The sequence below is a fragment of the Muntiacus reevesi genome, chromosome 1 (assembly GCF_963930625.1).
Source record: "Muntiacus reevesi chromosome 1, mMunRee1.1, whole genome shotgun sequence".
NCBI lineage: Eukaryota > Metazoa > Chordata > Mammalia > Artiodactyla > Cervidae > Muntiacus > Muntiacus reevesi.
The window spans coordinates 56,085,311-56,109,955 of NC_089249.1; the positions used below are offsets into that span (position 1 = coordinate 56,085,311).

The 24,645-nt window shown below is 45.9% G+C and overlaps 1 protein-coding gene and 1 pseudogene across 1 annotated transcript in view; both read left to right on the forward strand.

Moving 5' to 3' along the window:
• The window catches only part of ACO2 (aconitase 2), a 46,483-nt gene that overhangs the window by 3,883 nt on the left and 17,955 nt on the right, over positions 1 to 24,645 (forward strand). Inside the window, exon 2 of the mRNA XM_065944684.1 lies at positions 20,910 to 21,046. Within this exon, the coding sequence (XP_065800756.1) occupies positions 20,910 to 21,046 (137 nt within the window). The remainder of the gene's footprint in view (positions 1 to 20,909; positions 21,047 to 24,645) is intronic.
• On the forward strand, positions 17,459 to 17,577 carry LOC136156481 (small nucleolar RNA SNORA11; annotated as a pseudogene).

Genomic DNA, 24,645 nt, shown 5'->3' on the forward strand with positions numbered 1-24,645 from the left:
GGAGTAACGGATTTGATTGATAATTGAGAGGGCTCATTCAGGCTGTATGAGTACTGGTGCTGGAGCAGTCTTGTCTTCATTGGCCCTGGTGTTCTTTGACACCCCTTTTTTTCCCAGCATGTGGTTTGGAAGGCAGTGGTGGGCTCTGGGCCCCTCAGCATGAAGAAGGGGAGGGACTGCAGGGAGGCTGCTTTGGGGGGAGGGGGCAGGGGGGAATTGGATGAAATTCGTTAAAAGGTACAAAGTTTTATAGTTATAACTAAGTACTAGGGATGTAATGTACATGATAAATATAATTAATACTACTGTATGTTATATATGAAAGTTGCCAAGAGAGTAAATTCTAAGAGTTCTCATCACAAGGAAAAAAGATATTTTTCCATTTACTTGATTTTATATCTAAATGAGGTAGATGGATGTTCACTACACTTAATGTGGTAATTATTTCATCGTGTAAGTAAAATCATTATGCTGTACACCTTAAAACCTACACAGCTATGTCAATTATATCAATAAAACCAGAAGAAAATAATTTTTTAAAAATAGAAACAAATAAAAAAAAGAAACAAAATGAAAAAAGGCAGCACAAAGAATATCAGGAACCTTAAGAGACTTCCTCTAACATTCTTACCATGTGGCTTCAAGCATGGTCTCAACCCTCTGTCACTCTCTGGTTACACATCTGCAAAATGGGACAATTGATAGCTACCCTCCAATTGAGAAGGCTCCTGAAGACCTAGTAACGTTTGAAAAGCCTTTTAAACACTTGGTCTTCGCTGGTGGTTCAGATGGTAAAGAATCTGCCTGCAATGCAAGAGACCCAAGTTCGATCTTTGGGTCAGGATGATCCCCGGAAGAAGGAAATGGCAACCCATTCCAGTATTCTTGGCTGGAGAATTCTATGGACAGGGGAGCCAGGTGGACTACAGTCCATTTTTAGAATGGTCCTGAAGACTGGGTAATATTTGGAAGGTTCTTTAAACTCTAATGCACTATGGAAATTTGTAAGTAGTTTCTAATGTTATTTTAGAAATAGGCTTTTTCTAGTATTGAGACAAAGGACAGATTTTTTTTTCCCCTTAGATTGTTCCAGAATGAATGTATGGAAGCTCTTCTTTATTTAGTGGATCCGAAAAGGCAGGGAGAATGATTTTTTCTTGGATTCATTGTGCAAAGCTTGGTCAAAGGAAGAGGCAGCAACGTTGCTGTGTGGCCCTGGAAAAAATAGTTAAGTTCCGGAGCCTCAGTTTCTTCATCTATAAAGTGGACACCATACCTTCTGTCTCTCTGGGCGATAGTGAGTGTTAGGTGGGACTGTGTGTATAAAGTGGGAGAAATCTGATGCAGGATATATCGGTGCTTGGTGAGAGTTAGTCTGTGTCTCCACTCCTCGAGATGGTGTGCAGCCTCCATTGCCCAACATTTATCTTCAGCTTATATGTTTAAAAAGAGTCTTGGGACTCCTTGGCGGTCCAGTGGTTAAGACTCTGTGCTTTCACTGCTGTGGGCCCGTGTTCTATCTCTGGTCCGGGAACTAAAATCCTGCACGTGGTGTGGTACGGCCTGACAAGTAAAAAAGAGTGGCTCTGGTGAAACTGCTTGCTCCTCCTGTAATGACCATGGATATTGGGTGTGTAGTACTTGTGCAGGAAAACCTTTTGGGTACGGCTCTAAGAGAGCTGGGAGAAGAGGAGCAAATGAACCCACTGGCTTGTTTTTTAATTTTCTAAGTTGAAGGGCAGCATTGAGAAGGCGAGCTCTAGAATAACATTTGCAGTATTTCTGTCAATAAATATGAAGTTCCTTGGGGAAGTTAGGCCCAGTTAGGAGCGTTTCTGCTTTCACCCTGCAGGAGCTGAGACAGTTTCTGAGTGGGAGCTTTAATTCTGTGGCCGGTTGTGGGGGTACCAAAGAGGTCTCGGGAGTTCCTTCAGCCCCTACACTTCAGTGCTCTGTTGCTAGGCACCTTCACCTTCAGCTGGACATTTGTGTTACCATTGTGTGGTCACTGCTCACTGAGAGAACTACAGAACTTATTTAAAGGGCCTGGCCTGTGAAGGAGCTTCTGTGCTGGTGAGGAAGAAGCCAGGTCTTAGAAATTGTAACACATTGCGCTGGAGCGAGGTGGGGGGGGCGTGCTGGGTGAGCTAAGTCCACGCCTGCCCGTCCTACCTGCATGAGTGCTGGTGTGTTCAGCCTGCCCCGCCGCACCCTCAGCATTTAGAAGATACCGATACTGAGCCGTCAGCCCCGCTCTACTCATCACTGAACTAGGTCTTGTTGGACAAACACTGCCTCAGTTGATCTTCACAACAACCTAACATGTAGGTGTCATTAGCCTTGCAGAGTTTCAGAAATTAACTAGTTTTAAATCTTTGTATGTGGCCAAGGAAAGGAGGGCTGGAGAAGTGAAACAGTTAAACAGACCCCAGTTGTTTACATGGCCTGCCCAAGGTTATGACTAGTATACAGCTGAGCCAGATTTTGACTGCAGGCTTGTTTGACTGCAGAACTCAGGCTTTTTACCCTTCAGTCAAACTGTTTCCCCAGAGAACTCCCCTGAGTATAGCAAGTAGAAACTGAATCTCTGCAGAGTAGGCTAGATGGAGGGGACACAGTTTGGTTGGCTCTGTGCCCTGTTGGGATGTGGAGATGTTGGAGGCTGTGATTGCCTCCTGCCCCAAATACCAGCAGAGCTTGAGAGGGAGGGCCCAGACCTGTGGGTCAGCCTCACAGGCTGCCTGTCGAGCTTTCAGAGTAAGCTATTGCCCCAGGATGGGCGGTGGGGGCCCGACCAGGGCTCAGAATTCATATGCAGTTCATGGTGTGCCTGGAGTCACTGCTTCAGACACCAGCAAAAGAGAATTAGGCAGATGAGCGAATCTATCAACTGACTTCTTAAAGGAACCCCTACTGCCTTGGAGCCCATTTAGAGGCTGTGTCTTGGATAGACATGGCTCCCTGGCCCCTTTCCAAGCCTCTGAAAAGGACTGCATCACTTTTGTGCCTGCCTGTTGCATAGCAACCAAGCTCACTGATTGCCTAGGGACAGGAGGGAGTTGTTTAGCTTTGGAGTCTTAGGAGGGTTGCCAGACGTTCTCCTACCAGGAGTGGGAGACAGTTGTTAGAAGCTGCAGAGATGTGGAGAGATGACGCTTCTTAAGGAAGGTGCTGACTGATGTGCATTCCTGCGTTGCTCACCTAGACAGAGCCTCACTTGAGGCTTCCCTGCCAGGAAGAGCTGGTTGCTAAGAGCTGTGAGGCTAAAGGCCATTGAGGGTCTTGGTCAGAGGAACCAGGTGTCTTTCCCTTCCTGAGACCTTGAGGTCATCTTGCAGGTGAAAGGGTGGCCTCATGTTGTAGTGCATTCCCTGCTGGCAGAAAGGGCCTCTCAGGCATTCAGGGGCAGAATGAGTGGATAGATGAGACCTTTTCATTTCTGAGATGTGCTGTCCTGGTGCTTGGAACCTGCTCTGGGAGGGACCTGCTTTGACAGCTGGGAGGGGGGCAGAGGGCATGGTCAGAAACAGTGGCTCATGGTTCTTTCTCTTAACATGTAGGCAGGAGGTATGTGAGTGGCAGCATCTCCTCCCAGGAGAAATGAGGAACAGCAGCTTACATGAATTGAATGCCTGCCAGGAACCCAGCTGCCAAGCTCTGTGTTTTCTATATATTTTTTCCTTAAGGAAGACTATGTTTATAAAAGCTCTCTTTCCTTCTCCCACTTCTGGTTCCCAGAGGCAACCACTGATAGGAATTTTGTATTTATCATTCCACACTTTTTTGTTTCCTCTACATTTACAAACAATACATTATTTCTGGGCTTCCCAGGTGGTGCTAGTGATAAAGGGTCTGCCTGTTAGTGTAGGAGATGTGAGAGACGTGGGTTCAATTCCTGGGTCAGGAAGATCCCCTGGAGGAGGGCATGGCAACCCACTCCAGGATTATTTCCTGGAGAATCCCGGGGACAGCGGAGCCTGGTGGGCTACAGTCTGTATGGTTGCAAAGAGTCAGACGCAAGTGAAGTGACTTAGCACACACATTGTTTCTAATCCTTACAAAATCTCTGCTATTTTACACCAGTTTTACAGAAAAGGAAACAGAGGCTCAGAGAAGTGAAGAATCTGGTCTGAGGTCCCACAGCTAAGGGAGCTGAGGTTCTGAGCCAGATCCCTCCAGCTCTAGAGTGGATGCCTTTCCTGTTTCTAGACGCTGGGGTTGCAGTGTTTCTGCAGTGACACTTGACAGGTCAGAATGGGGCCAGTGACTTCTCTGTCTCTTGCTGAAGCGTCTGCCTTCAGAGACCACGCTCCTCACCTGTTTGGACAGCTCAGCCACCTTCTCCACTTGCTCTGAGCTGTAGCGCCTTCTGACACATCGTTCCCTGAGGCAGCGCTGGCGTATGGCGTGCTTCACAGTGTGGACAGAGATCAAACTGGCCCAGCCAGCCTCCCCCATGCTTTGGCTCTGTGAACCGGCACTGAGGCTCAACACAGACTCTGCCAGAGACGCTCACAACTTGAATTGGAAAGCAAGATGAAGAGCCTTGTGTTCAAATCATGGTTCTACCTTCATCCATCTCGTCATCAAGCATTGGTGCCCTGGACTCTCTGTGTCCTAAGCTGAGTCTATCGTGGTGACCAAATGAGACAAGTCTTCTGCCCTCATAGAGTTTACATTTTAGTGCAGTTTCTACCTTCTCACCTGTCAGAGTCTGTTTTCTCCTTAAAACAGAAGACAAAATGACCTATGACAGTCCCACTTGGCCCAGTTGTTGGAAAGGTGACATAAGATAACCTTTGTGGTCCTGCCTCACAGTTTTGTTGGTTTCTTTTCATTTTTTTTCTTACCTGACTCCCTGGTGGGTCCACTTTGGTTATAGTCCTTCCTTCAGAGTTTGTTCTGTGTCAGTTAAGCACAAGATCAGGAGAGCCTCCCTCACGCCTGGGAGCCCTGGAGATTCATCTCAGCCAGCAAGGGAGAGGGCACGGTCAGACCAAGAAGCCAGATTCCACCAGAGCCCCTGAGCCCCCGTGGAGGACTGAGCCCAGCTGGCTGCCGAGCCTGAGCAGAGGTTGGGAGACACGGTCTGTAGCATAGTGAGAAGGGTGTGGCTCAGCAGATCCCCAGCCGTGTGACCTTGGGCAGGCCACTTGCTGTCACTGAACCTCTGCATCTTCAGGGCAGTTAGGGAGGCTGAGCTCTGTTCAGCAAGGGTTATAGGGGATGCTGCCGTGGAGCAGTGGGTCAGCTGTTGCTGTTTACTCCAAAACAGATCTGAGGGCTTTCTGGTCACCCTGAGGGGAGACTCCCACCCAAGTGGATGGAGTTTTGTAGCAAGGAAATACTATAGGAGTGCTTAGAATGGAGAAGACACAATCATGGTTTTCAGTGATTTGAAGGGCTGAAGCATGGAGGAGTGACTAAGCTCATTTGATCTGGTTCTAAAAGACAGGGCTAGGGAGCATGTACTGGGCTGGCTGCTTTCACATGGGTGCTCTCCTTTAATAACCCCCATAGTGTTAGAGGGGTTCAACAAAACCGCACAGCGTTGTGCAACCTGTTGGGGACAGAGCTGGGATTTGAGCCCCGGTTTCCGTTGCCTAATAGGAAGGAGGTGGGTTTCAGTTCAGTGTGAGAATCATTGGTTAAGTGTTAGAACTGTCTAGTAGTGGAATAGGCTTTCTGGAAGCATAGGAGCTCCCTAGAATAATCATGTTGAATCCAGGCCCTGTAGAGGTTGCTGAAGAGAAGTTTTCTGCCTTGAGGCTGCCCTCAACTTCCTAGTTACTGAGAAAATGGAGGGTGAGGGCTTAGTGGAAGTATCTGTTCTAGATAAGGGCCTGGTACTTACTCATGAGAATTTCACAAGGCCTGAGACTTGGACTGCAAGTGTGGGGAAGAAATTTCCCATTTCCTAGTTGTTGTGACATCTGATTGGATGGCCAATGGGTAATCGCTGGAATGACCTTGGGGCCAGGTTGAATCAAGCATTATGTTTTACTTTTGGATTGACAGAACAAAGACAAAACCCCAATAAGTTGTTTGTTTCTTTTTTAAATATGCCCAAATCATCTTCCTTCTTTAAATAATACTGATCTGGACTACTTATACTCCAGCCACAGTGGTCAAATGTTATAAGACTCAGTAATAGCTATTTTTAAGGTAGAATTAATTCCTTACCTTTTTTTTTCCTTATTTATAAAGATACCTATTTAGGAAGCTTGGAAAATACAAAAGTATAAAGAATACCATAAAAATTACCTATAATTATTTATAATACCCAGAGATAACCCACCCCAGCCAGAGATAACTACTGTTAACATTTTGATATATTTCCTTGTAAAGTTCCTAAAATTTTGTAATCGAAATTAAAAATGTTTAATAATAATGTATTTATAACTTATATTTCTTTAGATTTTCTTCTGATTCTAAAATTAATCTATGTACAGTGTTAAAGGTTCAGATTGCCTAAATACAAAATACTGTATAATTTCACTCTCCAGGGATAGCTGCTGTTAACAGTTTGGCATCTATTCCTTTTGATGTTATTTGATTTCTTTAATTCATTTGTGTCCAACTCAGTAAAGTTGCCAGGGTTCACTTGGCACTGGGAGGTTTCAGTGTTCCGGCTTAGAGCCAGTCTGTCTTTGAGGGCTGGCGTATCTGCAAGACCCTGGGTGAGTTACTGTCATCCTCCAGCCCTCAAGTTCCTCATCTGTTAAATGGGACTCATGTACATTAGGGCTGTTCATCCACATAGCCATTACTGCTGCTGCTAGTAATTATTATTGCTACCATTGTCTTTGCTAGACACCTCAGCTCTGACACCTGTTCAGTTTGGGTTCAGTGGGTACCCTGGTGCTAGGGGCTGTGAGGAGATGTGGATTCAGCGTGGACTGGTGGTTAGTGCCCTTCTTGGAGTCACCGAGTATTGAATTCCACAGGGTTCCTGGCATCAGGCCAGGGAGTCTGGTGGAGGGGTGGTGGTGGTAGGTATTTCTGGATGAGCTTCAAGGAGTTATAAAATTTTGTGTTTTCTAAATTTTCTCCAAGAAACATGTCCTACTTTTTTAAATGGGAGGAAAAACTCTAGTAAAAGCTATTTAATAAATAGCCTTCGGTCTCTCCCAGCGTCAGGGTCTTTTTCAGTGAGTCAGTTAGTTCATCTCATCAGGTGGCCAAGTATTGGAGCTTCAGTTTAGCAGTCGACCTTCCAATGAATATTCAAGGTTGATTTCCTTTAGGATTGACTAACTTGATCTCTTGTCCAAAGGACTCTCTTAAGAGTCTACACCAGCATGACAATTTGAAAGCATCAGTTCTTCAGCATTCAGTCTTTATGTCCAACTCTCACATCTGTACATGACTGCTACCCCAATAAAAGCTTCAAAAAAGAAAACTGGTTTCGAAGGCAAACTCTTGGCTTGACAGCACACAACTGGTAAATGGTGGAGCTGGGCCTTTTAGCTGTATCTAAGTTCTTTTCACTGGTCTTAACTCACAGGTCTTAATTCAGCCTCCTCGGCCCTGCTGGGTGTCTGGCCTGACTTTCCACCACTTCCAGCTTTGTCTTTTACCTCCCACCATTTTGAGTGATTTCAATCTCCTGCTCTCTTCGCTTGATGATTCTGGATCATCTTACATACTGACTGTCCTCTGAGTGCCTTGCAAGCCCTTATTTACCCTCAATGGCCCTGCTCAGTGAAGGCTTGTCTGAGGAGAGTTCATTGTTCCCTCTGCTGTACTCCTGCCTCTCGTGTGTGTTTCATTCTTCCTGCGGGTCACAATGGGTGCACTGATGTGCTGATTGCGGCCAGGCTGTGTAAGTGTAGGGACCATCCTACTCTTCTTGGTATCTGTGTCCGACTGGCACAGGAGAGGTGCTCAAGTGTGAAAATACAGATGTGCTCATGGGAAGTAAGTAGGTTTCATGATAAGCCACTGTCAACCTGTTCTGCTTTGGCTCCCCTTGAGTGCATTATCTACATGGCAGCCACGATTTTTATTTTTTTTAAGGCAGATAGAGTCCTGCTTCAATGGCTTCCCATTACTTTTAGGATCAAGTTAAACGTTTAACATGCCCTACTGTAAAGCTCATACATACTTATAAGAAGAGATCAAGGCCTGACTGCTTGATCTCAGTAAAGGTGCAGTGAACCCCTGTCATGTTCAGACAGTTCGTTACTTAGATACAGAGTGAGAAGAACAAGCTGAAGGTGCCCGCTCCCTGGGTTCCAGCTGCATACCCTGAAAAGGGCAGCACCGGAACAGAAGGAACCGAGGACTGATCCGAAGGCTGCGGCGGCCCTGGTGCTGTTGGATGGGTTTGTGTTCTGCAGTTCTAGTTCTAAAAGCCCAGGGCAGAAAGCGCTATCCCTCATCAGATCCTGGGAGGCGAGGAGAAAGTGTCTCATGACTGCCTCCCAGGGAGGTAAGGCGTCGAGTGGGAGATGACTTCACAGCTCCTTTAGAAGCCTTCTGCCCTCTGGTGTTGCGAGATGTTTCACCAGGTATTCCACCAAGACGCAGATAAGCTTTAGTTCAGGGTTGCTGGGGGGCTTTTCTCATAGATCTACAAGGTCCTTTACAGTACTTGGCTCTACTTTACATCTTAGCTTTATTTTCTGCCATTTCCACTGCCCTTTGCTCACTTGGCTCCAGCCAAGCTGGCTTTCTCTTTCTTTTTTCAACTACCAAGTGCTTCCCTGCCAAGGGGAATTTGCACCTGCTGTTCTCTCTGCCTGCCAGGTTCCCCGAATTCCTTCTCCTGAACCACACATTATTTGCTTGACTAGCTCCTAGTCATGTTTCAGTTCTCAGATGAAAGATCACTTTCTTGGAAAAAGCCTTTCCCCCGCCTAGATTGGGGAAAAAGCCTTTCCCCCGCCTAGATTGGGTCCTCCAGCTTTATGCTGTTGGGGTATTGTAGCTGCATCACCTTTCTTTCACAGCACTTATATCATTGCTTCCATGGTCTCATGAGTGATATCTGACTTGATATCTATCTTCTCCACCAAACTAAGCTCACCAGTGGAAGGGACTGGGTCTTGTCTTGCTTATCTTATTAATTCAAGCACCATAGCACAAAGTCTTTTTGTGCTTGTGCTTAGTCGCTTCAGCCGTGTCTGACTCTGTGAAGCCGTGGACTGTAGCCCACCAGCCTCCGCTAACCACGGGGATTCTCCAGGAAGAATACTGGAGTAGGTTGCCATGCCCTTCTTCAGGGGATCTTCCCACCCCAGGGATCAAACCCAGGTCTCCTGCATTGCAGGCATATTCTTTACTGTCTGAGCCACCAGGGAAACCCAGCACAAAGTCTGAGGCTGGGTAAATATGTGTTTAATGAATTAGTGCTACTTCAGTTTTAATTAGGGAGGTGGTATGGTGGGAAAAGTGTTGACTTTCGAATTAAGTGACTTGAGTTCTGCTCCAAACTGCCAGATTTTTTTTGTTTGTTTTGCTGCACCATGCAGTACCTAGGATCTTAATTCCCCAACCAGGGATCAAACTTGCACTTCCTGCATTAGAAGTGAAAGTCTTAACTACTGGACTGCCAGGGAAATCCCCAAACTGCTATTAACTAGGTATGTGTGACCTGGGACACTCTTCATCTGTCAAGTGAATAAAAGATAACTTGGTGATCTGGGATCACCTTGGGTTCTGATAATCTGTGCTTTCCAGATGGACCATTTATTAGCCTAGTTCTAAAGGGAAGGGACCTAAAATGAGAATCCAGCTGCCTACTTGACCTCTCCACTTGGGGGTCAGACAAGCAGACTCCCAGGCTCACCCCAAGCCAGCTCTTCCTGTTGCCTTCCCGATTTCAGTGAATAGCCGCTCCATTTTCCCAGTTACTCGGGCCCAAACCTCAGTGGTGTCCTGACTTCCCTCTCATGCTTTCTTGGCCAGTGTGTGAGCAGATCCTGTCATTAGAATGTCACCTTCTCACTGAAGCTATTCCTAACTATCCTCTCCCCACTTCCCCGATTCACTCTCCCATTGCTTCTGCTGCCTTCTCTTTCATGACACTAATATCTGACTGAGATTTTACTTGTTTCTCTGTCTCTATTTGACTGTCTCCCCCACTACCCCTTAACCTCCAGGAATGTCAGTCCCAAGAGGGCAGGGAGTACGGAAACATTTTATTCATTGTTGTATCCTCAGTGCCTGGCACCCACAGTCACTCTTAACTAGTTGATAGATGGGCAGAATGAGTAAACAGATGGTAAGGTTTGGTGGTAGCAGGGAGGGGAGACAGAATGACAGTGAAGATAGATGTTTTTCACCAGAGTCAACCCCGCTTATTGTTTCTCAGATTTCTGGCTGCTGCTGAGATAATAGGGGTAATATTAAAACCTAGCTTTTTCCTCCTCCTTGTATCTTACTTCTCCAGTGTCCCCCAAAGACAGTTTTGTTCTGGAAAGTTGCATGACAGAGGGCACGAGAGTGTACACACGGAATTGAGGGGATCAACATGAGGTTACAGGTTTTAAATTTTTTAAAGTAAGGACACCAGAACAGCAGCAAACCAAACCAGAAAGCCCACCAAATCACCTGTAATGTCACCATTATTTCTTTAAGGGATCTTTTTAACATCAAGAATACAGGAAGGTTCAACAAGGGACGTGTTTTTTAAGTGTAATAAATTTGACTGGAAAAAAAGCTTGCTACATCGCCTTTATTTACCCTGTTTTCCTGGTGGATATTTGTGTGTGGACAGGCACCAAGTGGTTGGGCTGAGGGGGGGGTCACTGGTGCAGGAAGCAGAATGCTGCAGAGAGCCTGGGGATGCAAACGCTTGCGGTGACGGTCCCTCGTTCTTTGGCTTTGATGTTTGTAAGTGACGTTTTAAAAATTTGAGTTACAGTTGACATACAACTTTCTAATAGTTTCATGTATACAACATGATTACAGATATGTATGTATTGCAGAACGATGACCACAGTCAGTCTCATTAACATCCATTGGCATACATTACACTTGATATTTTTAATTGAAAGGGGTCCCCAGCCTTGGGGATCTAGTGCCTAATGATTTGAGGTGCTGATGTAATAATAATAGAAATAAAGTTCACAATAACTGTAATGCGTTTGAAGCATCCCTAAACTATCCTGTGGAAAAATTGTCTCCCACGAAACCTGTCTCTGGTGCCAGAAAGACTGCATTAAGGAAGTGTTTTCAAACTGCCTATATTGACCTGTTATTGGATCATGAAATTAATGGGGTGCAAGTTACTTTCAAAAAAATAATACAGAAAGCTAAATGGAAAAAGCCTGACCCAGAAGGCCACCTATTGTATGATTTCATTTATATGAAATACCTGTGATAGTCAAATCCATAGAAACAGCAGATCAGTAACTGCGAGCTGCTGGGACAGGGAGGGTGGAGAGAAAGAGGAGCAGCCGCTCACTTTGGGTGGTGGAGAAGTTCTGAAACGAGACGATGGTGATGGTTGCACACTGAATTGTACAGTTAACAGTGGTAAATTTTATATGTGCATGTGTATTTTACCACAATGAAAATAATTAGAGAATAAAAACTATCAGTATACATTGCCCATGTCAGGTGTGAAACTTTGAGTTACACAGACTGGCAAGTACCTACTGCTGGATCACACCATAAAGTGTATTTTGTGCCTGTGTGTTTCCAGTCAAAACTGGAAAGCTCTCTCTGAGAGGGTCCTTTTAGCCCAGAACATCTTGTGGCCAATATTTGGATGTTGCTAGGATACCACAACGGACTTTGAATGACTTCTTCCTTCCCTGATGACTCTCCACAAATGGCATGCGATTTGGAGTAAATCACTCATTCTCTCTGTTTGGCTTTTGCGTCTGTTGCCAGTGTTCTTTATTTAAAACCAAACATGATCTTGTTTGAGCCCTGAGGAGGTCTTAGCATCCTTTTCACTTCACCACTCATATTTTCCTGACTTCACTGACCTCTGTACCTAATGCATACAATAGCTACTCTAACACACTACCACACTGTTTCCATGTCTGTCATGTCTCACCAACTTCTGGTCTTGAAGGGAGAGCATTGTGGTTTTCTAGAGTCAAATGTGGTACAACTAAGCTCTCTTCAGGTGTTTGTAGCAAATAGCATACAGGTGCGCGGAGATAATGACCGTACCCCACCTCACCCCCAACAGTTGAGGCTGCCAGGTGCCTTTTAGCAACAGCCCGGTGTGTTTACCATGAAGAATTTTGTTCAAGGGCTTTGAAGTTTGGAAGCCACTCGGAGACAGTTTTTGGCATCTAGGAACATGTTCATTGTTTGTTAAATGACAGGGATTATTCTCCCTATTTAATAATTATTTTAAAATAGTTTGACCAGGCAGGGAGCTAGTCATCTATGGAGTGTTCTGAATCTGGCTGGCTTTCTGTGACACTGGGCTGGGTTGCATTGGATGTGTGCACACGTGCATGCCATTACCTCCATGCCTGTGAACGAAAGTCAGAGGCTGTGGCTGATCTAGAAAGACCTGAGCCCTGGGGATTTTCCTCCTCGATGCAGATAAGATGCAGATAAATCTATTGTGATGTTGCTATGCTTTCCCCTAGGCCTTTGGGGAATTAGTGGGTTTATCTGAGAGCCTGCTTGCTGGGGAGGAGTATTTATAGAATCTCTGAGCTGGAATGCACTCTAGGGAGCATCTAGTCCAGTGGTTCCGAGACCCAGCTGTGTCAGAGTAACCTACGCTCTGACTAATGCTTAGGTTCCACCTCTGGTGACTCTGATTGAGAGGTCTGGGAGCCTGTAGGGGCTAGACACCATGTCTGTGAAATCTCCCAGGTGATTTTGAAGCATCCAGAATAATCTGCTTCTCCCATTTTATAGAAATGGAAAAAAGAAGGCACAGAAAGTCTAGGGTTTTTTGTCCAAGGGTACATTGTGACCCAACTCCGAGGCCAGATCTCTGGATTCCCACCCCTCAAATGTTCCTTCTTGGCCCCCACCGCCTCCTGTCACCTGGGGGATTGCCCTGTCCACCAGACCACACACAGGGAAGTGACCCATGGGGTGGGCACTCTGAGCTTGGTACCTTCCCCAAATGTTGGATTTTAGAATTGAGGTTCAAGGACAAAAATATAATGATACTAGGGAACTTTGGTTTTTTCTACACCATCTGAAAACAGTATCACCTTGATACAAATTTGGGGAATTATAGGAGAAAACAATTTTCCATCTTAACCCAGTTTTTTATAATGTTTATTGCCTTTACGTATTTAGAATTATTTCTTGAGGATAGAGTCTCAGATACAGAATTATTGGGTCAAACGTATGGATGAGCCCGTGGGCGTCTTATTGACAAACTGCTTTATGAAAAGATTGAATTATCAATAGTTTGCTTGCAAGCAGTCTATAAGAATATTTCTTTGGTTCTGATTTCAGTTTAGTTCAGTCGCTCAGTCATGTCCGACTCTGCAATCCTATGAACCGCAGCACACCAGGCCTCCCTGTCCATCACCAACTCCTGGAGTCCACCCAAACCCGTGTCCATTGAGTCGGTGATGCCATCCAACCTTCTCACCCTCTGTCCCCTTCTCCTACCCTCAATTGGTTCTGATTTAATTAAAAACTAATGCTGGCTACATTCTTTCTAATTATAAGAATTATTATAAAATGAGTCTATTGTAGAAAATTTGGAAAATACAGAAAAATCAAGAAGGAAATTTAGGCCATTCTATCTAGCACATGGATTTAACTGTACTTGATGCGTTACTTAAAAGATTTTTTTGTCATGACTTTTTACACATAAGGAAATACAGAAAATAGTACAAAGAGTACCCACATACCTACTGTCCAGAATCAAAAGTTATCAACATTTTGCCTTATTTACTTTCTTCACTTCTCCCCAAAGTGTCTTTGGTTTCTTTCTCTTTCCACATCGAAACCTAATTAAAAAAAAAAAAAAATTGCAGTACATTGACGTGGCTTCTGTAGTCTCTCTTAACCTAGAACAGTCCCTCCCCACTCCTGCGCGCGCGCGCACACACACGCGCACACACACACACACACACACACACACACACACACACACACCACCCCCACCCCCACCCCCACCCCCCATTTTCCTCTATGACGTTGAGACCAGGCCAGTTTCTTGTAGACTGTCCACACTCTGGATGTAACTGGTTATTCTTTTATTCCTTGCATTTCCCTTAAACTGGAAGTCAGGTCCCAAAGCATTCTTAGATTCAGTTAAATTTTTTTTTGACAGGAATTCTTCCCAGGTGATGCTGTCTGATCAGGAGGCACAAATGTGAGGTAGTCTTGCTATTGGTGATGCTCTTTGAACGCTGGGTTAAGGTGGTAGTAACCAGGTCCCTGTAGTGTGAAGGTACATTTTTTCCCCCTTTTCCTTAGTGATGATAAATTCCGGTAAGTTAATTTGCTGAAACAAAGAGTTTGCACATTTTTAAAAACTAGAATACTTTTGATTGTTGTCCAAATGCTCCTCACTGATCTTGCTATGTATGCTATACTACAGTAAACATGCTTTTTTTGCATTGATTTGTCTCATCCATGTTTTCCCTCTGATTACAAAAGGAGTTCACATATGTAGCATTTGGAAATACTTAGCCTAGAACATAAAAGTGCCCATAATTCTAATCTCTACAGATAATTGCTGTGAACAGTCTAAGCATATCTTACCAGTTTTTTTTTCTGAGCATATTTACATTTGTTAATTACTATTATTATACAGAAATGGGCCCATACCATAGTACTATTTTGCCACTTATTTTCACCGAATGTCATGGAATTTTTTTTCCTGCCAATAGAGGTAGATCTACTTCCTTTTAAAAATTATGGCAAAATAGATATAAAATTTGACATTTTTAAACATTTTCAAGTGTCCAGTGGCATTAGCTACATCCACAATGTTAGAAGACCACCACCATTACCTTGTTCTTTTTAAACAGCTGTAGAATGGCTTTCCTTCATGGGTAGACCAGAATTTATTCAATCAGTGCCCTATTTTTGTACAATTAGGTTGTTCTTATAGAAACAGTGATGTAGAGAATGTCCCTGCCAGTCTCTGTGCTCTTTTAAGTGAGTATTTTTATGAGATAGCTTCCTGGAAGAAGAAGAAAAGTTAGTCATAAGGTAGAAACATTTCACATTTTAATAGGTAGTGCCTAATTGTCTTTCAGAAATGTTCAACCTGTTTACAATCTAACCAAAAGCATCTGAGACTGGTAAATTATTAATTTGTCTTGTTAACTGTTTGCTGTTACAAGGTTAACCGAACTTGCTTTATGTTCAACCTTGTTCAATAACGAAGAACTGGTTGGTAAAGTTAAAAAAAAAAAATCCATTGGTTTATTTAACCAATGTTTATGTAACACCTCCTGTGTATCAGACCTGGTGTTCAGTCATATGGGGAATTTTATTATGACACGGAGACAGTCTCTCCCTTAGTGGATCTTACAGAGTAGTGGAGACAGACAGCATCTCACAAATGAATGTTAGAAAGTAGTAAATGGGCATATGTGAGAGGAGGCTCTGCTTGGACTGAGAGTTCAAGAAGTTTCCCTAAGAAAGTGAAGTTAGTTTGGAAGTTGAAGGATGAATGGGAATTACCTACATGGAGGGCAGATTGGGAGGGGATGGACAGAGCTTTCTAAGCAGAAGAAACAGCATGTGCAAAGGCCCAGTGGCAGAACCCTTTAGGCTTTGTACTGACTGAGGAAGTTCAGTGTTTACTGCCCTGGAGGAAAGCAAATTCTGAGTTACTCAGAGACCAAATAGATGCGGTCTCACTGCCAGGACCCCATAAGTAGAAGGGATTTCAGAAGGACGGGAGACTTTCCAAGGCAAATTCTAGCGAATTGCAAGTTGTCCGAAGGAGAGATAGAGACAGAAGAGATGGACCTATAGACCTCAGCTTAGATTTTCAGAATGTCTTTGCCAGAGTTGGAAGGAGGGCAAATAACTAAGGAGAAGTACTAAAACAGCTGGAATACTAAGACAGACAGAAGAGGGTCAGGAATGTCAAAGGCCCACATGAGCTAAGGCTTCTGAAAAACACTGATCAACCAAAAGCTGTGTTTGCAGTAAGCAAAATAAGAGGCATGCCTCTTCCGCCAGAATCCAGAAAAGGAGCACAACCTTATCTAATTTTGTGTCTGTCTCCTCCGTGAAGGAAAATAATACAATGAGCACATATTCTATGAACACACTCTGTGCCAAGCACTTAGATTATTTTATTTAATGCCAACACTTATCTCCCATTTTCTCTACAGGGAAGCTAAAGCTTGGCTAGGCTGACTAACTTATCCAGGGTCACATCAGGTTGGTGGTGCTGGATTGGGCGGTCTGACTATAGGTCTTCTATCTGAACCATGACACCAGGCTGCCTTCACATGGGAGAGGATAGGCTTTGTGGGGCAGGAGGAAGGCAGAATCCAGGGGAACTGGCTCCTCTTAAACAGGCCCGTGCTCACATTCTGGATTTACTGCTTATCACCTGTAGGACTTGTGACTTAACCTCTTTGACCTTCAGTTTCCACATCTGTAAGATGGGAATAACAGTCAATCTTGCACAAAATTAGACACAGAAAATGCCTGGTGGCATAGAGCAGGTACTAAATAAGTAATGACTGGGTTTTTTTTTTTTTTTCCATTTATTTTGATATTTATTTTTTTATTTACTTGGCTCTGTTGAGTCTTTGCTGCTGCACATGGAATCTTTGATCATCCTTGTGCCAAGGGAGATCTCGTTCCCTGACCAGGGATCAAACCTAGGTCTCCTGCATTGGGAGCTAGGAGTCTTAGCCACTGGACCACTGGAATGTCCCTGTTATTTTTATTCTAAGATCACCCATAGCCTAGTGTTCATTTTATTTTACATGTGAGATATGCGTGGTCTGTGAATGAATGATACATGGTGTCTTTGCCGTTGAGGTCAGCCTCTTCAGAGTTAGATGTGATAGACACTTCATACACTTCAAACCTCTCAGTTCAGCTCTGAAGCAGGGAGCATGGCTGAGGTTTCACCCTTTGAAAAGCTAAGGCCTGGAGGAACAGAGTGAATTGCTTACAGTCTTACAGCCAAGCTAATAACATCGTTTTACTTTTTTGTTGCAGTTAGTAGATTAGTAAGACAATGAGTGCTGAGTGTTGATTTCTGTAGGACAATTGACAGGTCAGTCAGGCTGTCCCTAACCACGAAGCATAAGTGATGACTTAGTGACATTTCAGTCAGGTGGTTATTATTATTGAGGGTTGAAGACCTAGGGAGTGTCACTAAATAGCTTGGCATGACCAAACGTCCACCCTGGGGAGCCTGACCTGGAATGGGTCACATTTGTACTGAGACTTGAATGAACAGCCTGAGAGTTGTTCCTACTGTGTGTGTGGCTGACGTCCATTGGGAAGGCCAGCCTATCAGACCTGCGATGACTGACCCAGACTCCTATAGACCACAAGGGGCTGGAGGTGGACAGAAACCGGTGCTGAAATTAAGTCAAGGTTAAGGTATGTTTATAACACACTAAACAGGAATCTGGGTTATTGTGACAAGGGGCGCAAAAAACTTGTGATCTTCCTGTGAACAAACACTCAACATGTGTCCCCCTGTACCCCTACGTGGCTGTTGGCAGGACCTGTGGAACAAGGCTCAGTGTTGCTTAGAAAGCTACAGTGATGGGTTGGGGTTGGGGGGTTGCCACCTAGAGCCTGTCCGGTCCATGCATGGGTGGGCCATGAGAGGTTAAAGGCTTTGAACCTCCCTTTTCAAGAAAAAGAAGAAAAATAGATTCCAACTATGTGGTATTCTGAAAAAGGCAAAACTATGGAGGCAATTAAAAGGTCAATGGTTGCTAGGAATTTGGGGGCAGAAGGGAGATGAATACACAGTACAAAAGTTTTTATGAGCAGTGAAAATTCTTTGTTTGGCAATGTAGTGGTAGATGTAAATACTTTGTATGACAGTGTAATGGTGGATGGATGTCCTCATATTTTTGTCCAGACGCACAGAATGTGCAACACTGTTCACTTCATTAAAATGGACCCTCAGATGAACTGGGGACTTGATGGCAGTTCATCCTTGGTTAAAAAGGAAAAAACTTAAAATGACTTAGGATAGACGTTTTGTCAATACTTTTGTTTCACTGTTATATACATATATGTATTATATATGTTTGTGTATTTGTTGGACGGTGATTTAAAGTGTACTTTTTAGATCGAAAAAGTTTGCAAGCTCCTGTAGTTAAATTGTACTGGCAAATAAAGGCACAGATTAATTTCTTTTTTTTTTTTTTGGCACACATTAATTTCAAAGAAGAAAAAAAAGATCAAGGTAGAGCTCTGCACAGAAAATGAAGTCAGTAGTACAGTGTGGCTTGAGTGGTCAGTGAGGATGATGTCCATTGAGGTGTTAGGAGGTAGGAAGTGATGTGTGTGTCAGCGGTGAGGTCTCCTGTCTCTTTGCCCTCAGCATAGGGCATGGTCGGGCTGTTGCAGAATTTAGAAACACACTGTATATAGGAAGAGTTGAAACACTCAGGGCTACCTTTGGCCTAGTAAAGAGGAGATTTAGAGAATATGATAGATCCTGTCTTTAAATAGCTGAGGAGGACCCCACCCTCAGCTGCGTTGCTAATGTGGGCTGAGCTTTAGGTTTATGTTGTTGGTGGTGGTGGTCATGTCGTGTGGCTTGCGGGATCTCAGTCCCCCAACCAGGAATTGAACTGGGGCCCACACAGTGAAAATGCCAAAGTCCTAACTGCTAGAATATTCCCAGGATTACATATTTTTAACAATCTTAGGAGATTCTGTTGCATCTGAGGCCTGGGAAGCAATGTCCTGAGGAAGACAGGTTAGATTTATTTTTATGTGGTCTGAGAGGGCAGACCCCCAACTGAAAAAGTAGATTGTGCAAGGAAACAAGAGTTTGGCTGATATTTTGGGAGAATATTTTGAAAATTTTCAACAATGGATTGGTGGTTGTGTGGGATGATGAATTCCTGGTGTTGGAAGGGGTCCAGATTTTAAAATATATAGATATCTTTTTAGAAGAAATGACTTAATAAACAGGCTTCCTAAAAACTCTTTCCATCTTTATTAATATATAAACCTGAGTCATCTGATGTGGCAATTTAAGTTAATTAAAGTTGATTAAATAAAAAATTCTGCTCCTCAGCCATCCTGGGCACACTCACAGTCACGTGTGGTTGGCGGCTACCATGTTTGACAGTGAGGACCTAGAACATGTCCATCAGAGCAGAAGGTCCTCTTGGGCAGTGCTGGCTGTTGGGAACAGACGTTTGCACATGGTTGGTAAGCAGAGCATATCATGGTTAAGGACAGAGCCTGCAGGTGATTCAGTTGTTACTAAGAGTGTAGAGTTTATCACCATTTTAGGGGCAGAGCTTAGGGGGAGGGCCTGGGGCATTGGCAGAAAGTGGGTCAGTCAGGCTGGATTGGGTCCTGGTGGCTGCTCTGTGGCCTCGGTCACTTGGGGCCTCAGTCGCCTCACTTTGAAAACAGGCTCGTCATCGGCACCACTTCACCAGGTGGCTGTGAGAATTCAATGGACGTGATGCACTCGGAATGTTTAGCACAGTGCTCATCTCACTAATACCCCCCTTTTTTAATCCCAGAGTTATATTCTACATGAACATATTGTTTTGTCCTTTTTTTTCCAGTCAGCATTATTACCTGCCACTGCGGGGTCCCACATTCCTCCTCTGCACAGCCTGTTGAAAGTCCTTTGGGCCTTCCCTGGCTGTCCAGTGGTTAGGGCTCCATGCTTCCACTGCAGGGGACATGCTTCGCTCCATGGGCAGGGGACCAAGATCCCACATGATGTACTGCCTCCCAGAAAAAAAAGTCCTTTGATTGGAAGGTTCTTCACCCAGTAGAAGAAGGGCAGGCAGTAGAGTCCCTGGTGGAGTTTGAGCTGGAGGGCAAGAGGACCTGAAGTCTGCATTGGGAGTGTGCTCCTGCTGTGCTGGGGTTGGGGGGGGGTGGTGGTTGCTGTTTCCTATGGGATCTGCTGTCCTCCCTGGGTGACCTGAACAGGGAGTGGCCGCGATGCACTCATGTTGGTTCAGATGCTGAGGTCAGCAGGGCTTGGACTCAAACACTCAGGTGACTTACAGAAGGGAGCCCGGGGCAGTGGCCTGAGATTTGCCTCTTTCCTTGCCCAAGGTGGGAGCTGCTAGACCCAGAGCCCCACTGTTCTTTCCCTCTGTCGCTTCTTTGGGTTCGTTTATTCTTCCTTGGTCATAGCACACTCTGTGAAGTTTGTCATTCAGTTTAAAATGAACTCATACAGACCTGACAACTTAACAATCATTCATCTGCTGCTCTGTTAATAAGTTGTTGCTCCCAAACTTGGAGGATGAAAACAACAGTAACCATTTCTTGCTTCTAGTTCCTGTGGGCCAGAAATTTGGGAGCACCTTGGCCAGGTTCTGGCTCTGATTCACTCAGTAAATCGCTGTCCAGATTGTTGGCCAAGCCACTGGTTATCTGAAGCTTACGCTTTGGCTGGAGCACTTCACCTGCTTGCAAGATGGCGTGCTTACCTGCCTAGCAAGGTCATGCTGGTCTTTGGCAAGTGGTCTAGTTCCTCTCTAGGCAGGCCTCTCTCAGGAGTGCCTAAATGTTTTCACAGCAGTGGTGTCTTGCCCCAGAGCAATCAAAGAAAGAGAGCTGGGTGGAAGTTATCCTTCTTATGACCAGGTCTCAGAGGCCCTGTAGCATCACTGTGCCACATTCTGGCCAGCTATTAAGTCTGCTGCACGTCCCAGGGGAGCAGGGCTGGCCACCACCATTTCAAGGGGTGAGGCTGCAGACACTTTAATTCCTTGCTTTTCTCACCATTCTGTGCCATCCCTTGGGGTGCACCGCCCTGAATACTCCGCTGACAGTCGCTGTTGTCTTTCTTCTTGCAGAAAGCCCTGGGTGTGCGGCAGTACCATGTGGCCTCAGTCCTGTGCCAACGGGCCAAGGTGGCCATGAGCCACTTCGAACCCAACGAGTACATCCGCTATGACCTGCTTGAGAAGAACATTAACATTGTCCGCAAACGGTAAGGCTGCAGGGCAAGCTGTGGAGACCACGAGAGGGGTTGGTGTTTCTGGTGTTCCCTGCCCCTCTCAGACAATGTAGGAGGTGCTTGGCGGAGGACGATGGTGGCAGGATCTAGGCATTGAGGGCACAGCGGTCCCTGCTGTGGAAGGGTATTCCGGATCACTGGTGGGCCTTCCACCCTCTCTGCCAAGGAAAAGCCTGGAGATGTGGGCCCCAGGGAAGATCTCAGGCCCTCTTTGGTGCTGTGGCCTGAACGTCCCAGCTACCCTTTCCAGGACAGGCGACTGGCCCTGGGCCACTCCTCTGGGATCTGCCAGGTCCAGGGACTTTGGAATTACTATATTTCCTCTTTGGTCCATCAGCCCAGGGGAGAGCTCAACCTTGAGACTCAGAAAGAAGCTCAGATGGGAACTTGAGCATCCCTTCTTTCTGGTGAAGTGGCAGCCGTCTTGCTCTGCTGTTCTGAGTGCCAGGTTCTGGGCTGGATGCTGACTCAGGAGAGGGGATGGACAAGATCCCACAAGAGGATGAGGGATGGGGGCTGTTCCTACATACCAAGCAGCACTGCTCCTGGAGCGTGAACCACAGCAGACAGCTTCACGCCTGCCTGTCGGGTGACATGGCCCCGGCAGCATGCGAGAGCCAGTATGAGGACACACAGCATCCCCGCGTAGAGCTGACGTGCGGGCTCGGGTGGACGGAACCACACAGTGAGTGAGGGACTGGACCTTGTCCAGTGCTCTGGCCACCGCGCCACACGTGCTCCACGTTGCCACTTTGCTTCCGCCTCACTGGTATCCTCACCTCAGTTTTAAGGGTAAGGGACTGTCTTAGTCTTTATCTCCAATAGCCTCCAGCATAGCATCACCTAATTACAATAAGGACCTCTTAATGTCCATCAAGGGTGTTCATTTGATTCAGGTGGTATGAACTTTACTACTCAAAATGTGGCTCGTGGATCAGTGGCGTCGGTATCAGCAAGCAGCCCTGGGGGCTTGTTAGACATAGAGAACCTCAGGCCCCACCCCAGACCCACTGAGTCAGAATCTGCAGTTTTCACAGGAGCCCCAGGTGACTGAGTGGACATCAGACTGTGAGGAGCGCTGGCTACTTTCCCAGTGGGTTCTGATGTGCAGTCAGGGTTGAAACCACTGTCCTCATCACTCTGCGACCTTGTGCAAATACTTTTTACCCAGAAAACACTTATTTTATTATTCTTAGAGCTCTCAAATCACAGCTCAATGGAAAAAGAATGGATTTTCCTTTAGTCTGCAAAAACACCTCCCCCTGCTTGGGAGAAGTAACACAAAAGCTTGCTTTCCATAAGTTGACAAAAGAGTTTTCACCATTTTGTCTTTGCTTCAAAAAGTTAATCAAAAAACTGCCCTTTAGTTTTAATTTTTTTGGTTTTAATTTTTATCAGCGAAATTAACCCTCCCCTTAAAAGTTTTCCTTTGCCTTTTTATTCCAACCCTGCACCAACCAGAAAAGTCCAATCAATAACTTTGGGCATTTTCCAGATTAGTACAGACTAGGGATGTTCCGTTTTCATTGTTGCCATAGAGAAGTGGTTCTCATTGAGGGTGGGGGTGAGGGGTTGATTTTTGTCCCCCAGGGAAATTTAGCAATGTCTGGAGACTTTGTAGGTTGTCCTAACCCGGGGTGGGTGGTGGTTGACTATTATCTAGTGGGTAGAGGCCAAGAATACTGTCACATACCCTGCAGTACGGAAGACAGCCCCTGAAATAAAGAATCATCTGGCCCAAACCGTCAGTGGTGCCTCAGTTGAGAGACCCTTCCATAGAAAAAAGAAGGTGGAAGTGGGGCCATTCTAGAAAAATGCTAGAGGATTAGGCTAGATGTAAGCGTGTTTTAGAGGCCCGGGGTCCTGCATGGGGGCGACTCCTCTACCCTGTGACAGAGGGGCCTGATTCTTCTGTTCCTGCGAACTGAGTCTCTGTCATTCAGTGAAGCGGGGCCACAGATGGACATTGAGAATCCATTTTGCCGTCCCACTTAATCCCCACAGAAATGTGATGATGAACTCGTCCTTAGCTTTTTTATACAGCTCCAGGCATTTGCTGTCAAGGTCTTTGGTTTGAAAGCCCATGTGCTATTTTTCATCGCCCCTGGGACGCAGGAAGAGGGGCTCTGCTCTGCGCAGTGAGTCACTGCCTGCTCACCAGCCAGGGAGATGCTCCACTAAAGGGGGCAGACTGTACTCCAGGCCAGGGCTATTTTTATTCAAGTTCTCATGACAGCAGAGCTGAGAGGCTTTCAGAATTGCCAGTTGCTCTGCAGTTGCCCACAAAGCCAGCAGCCTAGGGAACTCTTGCTCTCACGGAGTGAAGTCAACTTGGGGGTGAGGGGCTGGAACCCAGGCCAGCAGAAGGGCCTGTCTTTGCTTCCCCGCAGAGTCGTATTGGTAACAGCAATAGCAGTGATGATAGTAATGGAACACTGGCTACAGGCCGGGCTGGACCCTGAGTTTCCAGGTGTTACTGAGAAGACAGTATAAGGCCACAGTGGCTCCTTGCCTTCCAGCTCGTCCACTCGCTGCCTCATGACCAGGGTCAAGGTTCTTCACCTCACTGGGCTTCAGCTTGCTCCTCTGTGTTGTGAGAATAAAGTGACTTCTGTACATCCAAGTATAGATGTGTATAGTGCTTAGGGCAGTGCTGGTCTAAAAGCGCTAGGATAAAACTATGACAGAAAGCAGATCAGTGGTTGCCGGGGGTTGGGGCAGGAGGGAGGGATCATAAAGGGAAACGAGGAGACTTTGGGGTGGTGGGTGTGTGCGTTGTCCCGACGTGGTGATGATTTCATGGATATGTTCATATGTCAGAATTGATCAGTTGTGCCCTTTAAATATGTGCAGTCTATTACACACCAGTTATACCTCGGTGAAGGTGCTTAAAAATGTGTGCTGAATGAGCACTGTTATCTCTTTCTAGTACCAGCCCTAGACCTTAGAGATGGACAGGTGAGCTCCCGACTTATCTGGTTACACAGTGGGTTTAATAATAGAGTCAGGTCTAAACCCAGAGCCCCTGACTCTGAGTCCAGTTTTTGTGTGTGTGTGTGTGGTTCGTTGGGTATGAGTGGAACTCTGCCCTTTTGAGGAGGCCTCAGGTTTGGCTTAAGCTTTGCGAATGGCGGAAGGCAAGAGTGTGAGGTCCAGGCAGATGGGCTATGCCGAGTCGGGGTGGGGGTGGTGAGAGGTGGCCCCCACGTAGGGGGTTCAGTGTGCGGTGGGGAGGCTGTGAGAGGCAGCTGCACCTCCCCAGGGACCCTGATGGGAAGGGAGGGCCGGGCCCCACAGGGAAACAGGGCCTAGAAACAGGGTCTTGTGAGGCTGGCGTCAAGTTCTGTTCTGAGAGCTGGCAGCCTCACCTGTCTTAGTGGGGTGAGTGCAAGCGGGGCTGATGAAGAAGGCTTTAGCATAATAGGGTGATGAGGCTTCCAGCACCCAAGGTGGAGGGTTGTGGGTGCAGGGCGGGGAGGATGGGGTGAGGGTGTCGCCGGGCGGATTCTCTGTGTCCCGGTGGGCCGACTGCATGGGGGAGGTGGCTGTGGCCCGAGAGATGTAGAGGATCC